A 7,406-nucleotide genomic window follows, 5' to 3' on the forward strand; every position below is an offset into this window, starting at 1 on the left:
ATTTGGCTAACAATCAATAGTTTATTTAACATTCTATGAGCAGAACATAAATAATACATGAAAAAATAATAATTATTACTCAAGAAGAACTGGATCATTGAGCTTGAAAACTAAAACTGGATTCACAGATGGACAGGTCAAACCACATTCTCCTTACATAGAAATAAGGGAAGTAGCTCCCATAGTTAAGATGAAACAACTTGAAAAAAAAGGAATAATGAAATTCAGCAAAGACCTTAATGTCAAACATTTCTCCTCCAACAAAGACATTGAAATTACCACTATTTGCTAATAAACACTATGAAGATACCAGAATCTGCACAGTAACTGAAAAATAAAGGGGTTTATTCCATTTTTCTGTCCTGCAAGTTACAGTCCCACAACCCACTACAACATTTGCCTTTTGCGTAGCATTCGTCAGCTTGTGTTCAGATTCAAAATAACCCACACATTTTCTTCCTAAGGACTGCTACTCAATCGCATGCCCTACATCCTGCATTTGTGCATTCAGTTATTCTTACTGAAACGTAGGACTTCCCATTTTTTAATTCTGAACTTTCTTTTTTTTTCCTCCCAGATCTCAGTATCTCCATTTTGTTCAAACAACTTCAAATTCTAGCTTCCACCACACACGCTCACATGCAGTCAACGAAATTATAACTGCTGTTATCTCCTTGCAAGGACTTCAGACAAACGTCCTAACCACTTGTCTTAACTAATTGCAAAATTACAGTTCAAATCTTCCCTTCCTTTCTGGAAACTGAAAGCTCCTCCTGCTGGCCTTTTGTTGAACTAAAGACAAACCAAAATAAATACTTGCCAAACCAAGAAAATACAAAAACACAACAACAACATTACTGGTATTTTAGTATCTTTCAGTATTTGGTGTTGAGACAAACAAAGCTAAGAAAAATTTCACTCTACATAGTGCATAGAATAAAAGATAACTCCAAGGATTTGCCTGAAAGAAAGAGATGATCCACACTATCAGATAGTGTGAAATACGACTTTTTCTTTGTGTGGCAGACAATGTGCTGCTCTGACATGAAAACAGTGATTACAATTATTTTCCTACTATAGTTGAAGAACAAAACAAGCTAAAATATCGACTACAAAGGTAAGAAATCCAAAGACGACTCAGTCACAAAATTTACCAATTACTCTTCTCGCATAAAGTTACTTTGAGAAACTACCAGAATTTTAGTCATAGGTTTTTATTACTTCTGATCAGGTGTGATTTGCATAAAGAACTGAAATTTGGCTTTATTGCTCAAAAAATAAATTTTATGAGGGTAACTATTCCATTTTGATGGGCCTAAAAAAAAAACCAACCACATAACAGGTTAACAGCCAAGAGCAGGCTTGCAAAGCTCTACTTAAAAGTAGTATTTCTCCATACTATATCTCTTCAGCAGATGTTCAACACAGATTTCCAGATTACTTGTTTGAGCCAGACACAGAACAGTTTGAGCTACAAGACTGTACAAAGTTAAATAATCTTGTAATTATTTCAAGTAACTATTGAGTACAAGAGAGACTTAAGAGACTTAATTAAAACTACTAGTACCTGTTAAAACTATTAATGTATACATAGTGAACATCTATGTTCACTAGTAAAGCCAGCAAATATCTATCAGTAGTGATACTCTCAAAACAAGGAATTAAGTTACTGCTTGAATTTCACCTGAATGGTGTTAATGTTTGAGTTTAAACTTTCCAGTTTCTGAGATTACCAAATCTCTCAAAATTTTAGGAGAACAAATACCAGCAGAATAGTAACACCACGCAACTCTTAATACATCCAGCTTACCTGCTCCCTAAAAAGATTTCAGAATTCACTGCCCTTATTTTTTTTTTCTTCCACTATTCCTCACAGCCTTGGGAAAACATTTGGAAAAAAATTGGGGAAAAAAAAAAACCAAACAAAATCAAGCAAAAAAAAAAAAGACAACCCCCAACACTCTACATTGTAGGAAGATAAGTCAATCCCAACCAACATGAAATAAATCAGATCACGGTATCAAGATACCAAGCAAACAATTTTCAGCTCAGTGAACAACTCTTTCATTTTAATGAGGTCTAAAATAAAAGTTTAAATTATGCACATGATCTGTGTACTCCCTGACATTGCAGAGTTTTCAACGGTCTCTGGAAGCTAATTTATCACTGACTGCATAGACATTGTAACTGAAGTCCCTGTAATACACCATTAAGGTCAGCCTTTAAAGATGACTCATCTCTCTCTCTCTCTAGGTCACTTCCCCATGTTCTGCAACCAACTTTCACTAGAACTCTGTACCATTTGCAGATGAGTCAACACATTCTTAATCCCATCTTTTTGATTTATCAGTAACTCAAACTGGTAATTGCATTTTCCACTTCAATGAGCTAGATGAACTCAGAAATTTTCCTATCTGCTTCCTTAGTCTGGAACTGCCAGATTGTTTATTAAACCACTATAAATAGCTGCAAACTTCAGAAAAGCAAAAGCACTATCTAGATGGCCAAAACCCTTTTGAGACAAGTTAATTCAACCTTGATTATAACAAGTCCACACTTGTTTACTGAACACCTATTCTGTTTTTTCCCCACTCGTTATCAAGTCTGCTAAATCAACCCTCCTATTCCTACCCTCTCCAGATCCTTTCCCTTCTGCTTATATGAGGCAGAAACTTTCTAGGGTTGCATTTCATAGAAAGTTTTCTCTTCTCAGGCATGGAATAAAGTGGAACCCAGAGCTCCCAGATCATGCATCTTTTCTTTCAGTATGGTCAGCATAGAGCACTGCACGCCAGAACTGAGTTTTCACATAAAATGAAAGAAACAGCACAGCCAGAGCAAGTTACATTAGTTATTCCCTCGTTATCCATACTGGTCACCTACAATGGAAATAATGCTACCCCTCAGAACTTCCTCCAGCATTCCCCACTTCTCACTCCAATTCATCTAGCTCAGCAGTTCTGATAAATAAGGCAGTGGCCAATCATTTTCACTGCTCAATTAAACAGCCATGTCAATGGGGAGGAATTAATTACTTTGGGACTCTGAAGACCTGCAAGACCTTTAGCAAGATCTAAGACGAAACAGATGATAAGCAGAATTGCCTAAGTGCTCTATATATCCATTCCTCAGCAGGGGAAAGGGTAATGAACAAATTATGAAAAATACAGTAATCAAAAATAAAGACTACTTTAATATTTTTCTGAAAAACACAGGTAAGTCTGTGGTACTCATTACTTTATGATATCATTCAGGTCCTGAGTTTAATAACAAACTCAGATCTAACATTTAAGTGTGTAACATCTATGCTTGCGTAGGAGAAAATACGCAAATAAGATGCAAACCACAGTTTTCCAGAATATTTTTAATTTTCTTTTTGGAGCAGCAGACCCTGGCTGTGGCAGTGACTGACAGCAACAGCAGAACTGATCATGAGAAAAACGTGCAAGAACTTTTGCTCTTGCAGTTAATACAGTGCATATAATATGCTTTGAACTGGAATGTTGTATGTATAAAGAGCCACTGGTACGTAGACAAAGAGAAGAGGTAAAAAAAATAATTAATTATTATGCAAGCCATTTTTAAAACCTCTTAGAATTTGTAATACTCTCAGTCTTATCCTGTATGACTGAGGCTTGTGATCTGGAGTACTGCATATTCTTAATTTGTCCTGCAGTTCTAACAGCCATGTTCTCACATGCCACCTTACATCAACGGCAAATAGAATGTCTTGCATTATGAAAAAAAACATCTTGAAAAGGAAATTTCAAGTGTTCATGCCCAATTTTGTCAATTTAAAAGTGCACAAAAAAGCCTTTTACATTACCCTGTTGAGATAAATAAGTATCTAGTCCTCGTTACACAAAAGTGTATTTTTAAAGACCTGTCTAGGTTTCATAGTAATCAATTATCACCAACAACTGCCCTCAGATTAGGAATTTAAAAGCAAATAAATTACACTTGTCCAATGTAACGTTATTTCCCCAAGCTAACCTGACCTTTCATGACAAATACACTTCCCAAAAAAATAAATCATAGGCGCAAATAGAGTTAAGCCTCATTAGTTTCAGAGCTCAAACTCTGAAGTGCTATGCGCAAACACTGGCAAGTACACAGCACTGTAAAGTCAACAGAGAAAAGAAAAATACCCGTTTCATGAACATAACTGCCCTTGCGAGTTACTCCTACGTCTGCCTCCTGAGCCTAAGCAAACAGGAGAAAAATGACAATAACCTCTCTAAGTTCAAAGGCCCAAAGTGCAAGTCCATCCGCTTTCCAAGGCAAGGAATAATAATAAGGGCGGAGGGAAGGGCGGACCCGGCTCGGCATCGCAGACCCACACCGCCACCCGCCGGCGGCAAGGCGGGCCCGGCCCGGCCACGCACCGGGGGCGGGGGGGAATAAAATAAATAAAAAAAAATAATCCCTAATGCGAATACGATCGTCCTTGGCAGTAAAACTACATTGTCAATCGTGTTATCGGCTGACCAACATCAGAAAAAAAATTATAAGTATTACAAGAGCCATGTGAAGGAGTAATCAGTGTTTTGCTGTATCTCAGCCTAAAACGCACGAAAGAAAAAAAAAAGCGAAACGTGAGTCATCATCGGGCTGCTACAAAGCTACTACATAACTTCCCACGGACGGGAAAGTCACCTAAAGGCGATATAAACAACTTTAAACTCACAAGGGGAACCCCGAGAAGCAAGTTATTCATTAAATGGTGTAAAACGCAGCCGGTGTAACGCCAACTCGGTGGAACAGCACTCTTCACGGCCTACAGAAAATAAAGGCAATCCCACGAAACATTACACCCAAGTACAGAGACCATGGAATGGGAGCGGTAGCGAAAAAAAAGAAAGGAAAGAATCATCACCTATCTTATTTCAGAATAATAAACACAACCCGAGTCTGTAAGATAGTTGCGTGGCTTTTTTTTTTTTTTTAATTTTATGTGCAAAAACGTTTAGCCAACGACAAAAGCAAAACTAAAAAAATCCGCTAGCGCTTCTCTTCGGACAGAGGAATAGAAAAAATAAAACGGTAACCAACCCTCCCAAAATTTCTAAATTTCCCTTTGCGGGCCGTCAGGAATAAGAACTGGTACAAACGTAGTTTTATTTCTGCTCCTGCCTGATTAAAAAGTAACCCAGAGCCCTGCACTTCCCCTACCATCATGAATCATGGTCTCCCCTCTACCAAGCCTCGCCGAGCACCCTTACCTTAAAATTGCTAGAGTTGACCCATGCTGTTAACTCGTCGATGACTTTGTCCAGGCGCTGCTGGTCCTGCTCCAGGTCGGGGGACCTCGCCGGGTCCCCCAGGTACTCCAGCAGCTCCTGCCCGACCTGCATCCTGCGGCCCACGTCCTTCTGCTGCACCTGGTCGCAGAAATAATCCATCCCGGCGGGCTCCATCCTCGGCCGCGGACGACGAAAACTTTCTTGGGGTGACGAACCGACCCACCGGCTTCAGGGCGGCCGGGGCAGGGCGGGGGGCGGCGGCGGCGGGAAGGAAACGCCCGGCGAGGCGGCGATCACCCGGCAGGGCCGCGGCCCTCATGGAGCCTCTCCTCTCCCTCCTCTCCGCCCCGGCTCCGCGCCCGCCGCTTCCATGCACCGCCGGCTCCCTCCGGCCTCCTTCCTCCCCGAGCCCGCCCGCAAAGGTGAAGCCCCGAGTAGGGAGAGGAGGGAAGGCGGGCAAAGGCTCGGGCAGGCTGCGGAGGATGAGGGGGGGGAAGGCGGGGGGAGGTCGGTGGGAGCCGCCTCCTCGGGCTCAGGGGTTTTCCAGGCGCCTCCGCCTCGTCCTCGGGGATCTCCTTGCCGCCGCCGCCCCTCCTCGGGAAGGGAAAGCGAGAGTGAGAACAGGCGTTAAAGCCAGCCCGGCGGGGCGGAGAGGGGGGGGTCTTGCAGGCACCTCAGCGGAGGGCAGACGGCCGCGGGCTGAGGGGGGTCCCGGCGGGAGCTGCCGCCGCCTCTCGCTCTCTCCTCCCGCCCGCAGGCGCCAAGGAGGGATCCCCCGGGGGCCGCCTTCTCACCGCCGCGGGCACCGGCCCATCCTCCCACGGACGCAGCAGCAGCGAGGCCGGGGCGGACCTCTCATGCTCCCGACGCCGCGGCCTCCGGCCCCTCCCGCTGGCCAAAACGAGGGGTGCCTTCCCAAACTTCGCCCCGGCGGGTCTCAGCGCCTCTCTTCTCTGCTCCCCTTCCCTTCCCGTCGGGCCGAGCCGAGTCAGTCCAGTCCCTGAGGAGCCGCTCACGCTCCGCCCGGTACCACCGCCTCCGTCCCGTAGAAGTTGCGTCCCGCCGCGGGCCGCCCCGGCCGGCGCCAGCTAGACTGGGCGTGGCCAGTGGCGGCCACGCCCCCTTCCCGCCGCCGCCACGCCCCTCCGCTGCGGCGGGCGAGCGGCCCTGCGGCGGGCGGCGCCTGCGCAGTCCGACATTTCACCACACACTTCCCCCCCCCCCCCCTCGCCCCTCGGTGGGACCGGCTGCCCGCCGCACTGCTGCCCGCAGAGGGGAGGGCGGTTCGCGGCCTGGCACGGCGGTGCCAGCCGGCGGCGGGCGAGGAGGAAGAGGAGGAGGAAGCGTTGAGGAATCGGGGAAGCGGTGGGGAGGGTGCTAGGGCACCCTGCCGGCTGTGGGGCGGTCGGGGCGGCGCTGAGGGGAGGCGGGTGAGGAGCCGCTGCTAGGGGAGGGAGCGCCCGCCCTGCCTCTCCCCAGCGCGGCGAAGGGGAGAGGGAAGGAAGCTGTGGGGGAAGCGGAGCTCTGTGGGGCGGTAAGAGGTGGAGAAGCTCCGGCGCAGAGGGGGAAGCGAAGCTGCCGCCGTGCCAGCGCGGCCCCGGCTTTGCCTCTTTTCCCGCGGCCCCGCTGTGAGGCGGGGGGACCCCCGGGGAGCCCGCTCGGTGGGCGGGCAGCCTGCGGGCCCTCTGCGGCGTCGCTGAGCCACGTGCGGGCTGGCAGGAATGTTTAAAACAGGGCCCCCTCAGTGCAGCCGCTCCGCCTTGGGGTGGTGGTTCAGGGTCGGTTTAAGCTGGTCGGCGTCCCCTGGGTGTCCGCTCCTGCGTTCCCTCCCTCCACCTTGTCGCATGGTGGTCGTGTGGCCTCTCGGGCCTCTGAAAGTACCGTTGTGGTTGTCACATGCAGGGAGAGGAGAGGAGAGGAGGTGGCTTCCCCCCTCCTCGCACCCAGGCTGTTTGTTCTGCTTGGGCCAGGTCTTGTCCCCTGTGCCGGTGCTATGTTTTGAGAAACCCACGGTAATTTATTGTTGTTTAGACAATTATTCTATCACCCGATGACCCCCCTCCCCACCCAGGAAGGGGAATCGGGGAAAAACAAGGAAAACCAAGCGTTGAAATATAAACAGATTTAATAGTATAAGACTAAATAATTAACATTAATAATACT

At 47.0% G+C, this 7,406-nt stretch overlaps 1 protein-coding gene across 39 annotated transcripts in view; it reads right to left on the minus strand.

Annotated features, from left to right (window-relative positions):
• CLASP2 (cytoplasmic linker associated protein 2) overlaps nt 1-5,686 on the minus strand; it is a 154,184-nt gene extending 148,498 nt beyond the window's left edge. For all 39 annotated transcript variants that reach the window (XM_074575323.1, XM_074575321.1, XM_074575315.1 and 36 more), the window contains exon 1: nt 5,223-5,686. In XM_074575323.1, the coding sequence (XP_074431424.1) occupies nt 5,223-5,417 (195 nt within the window). In that variant the 5' untranslated portion in view covers nt 5,418-5,686. The remainder of the gene's footprint in view (nt 1-5,222) is intronic.
• Between the last annotated feature and the right edge of the window lie 1,720 nt (nt 5,687-7,406).

Source organism: Larus michahellis, chromosome 2 (genome assembly GCF_964199755.1).
Source record: "Larus michahellis chromosome 2, bLarMic1.1, whole genome shotgun sequence".
Lineage (NCBI taxonomy): Eukaryota > Metazoa > Chordata > Aves > Charadriiformes > Laridae > Larus > Larus michahellis.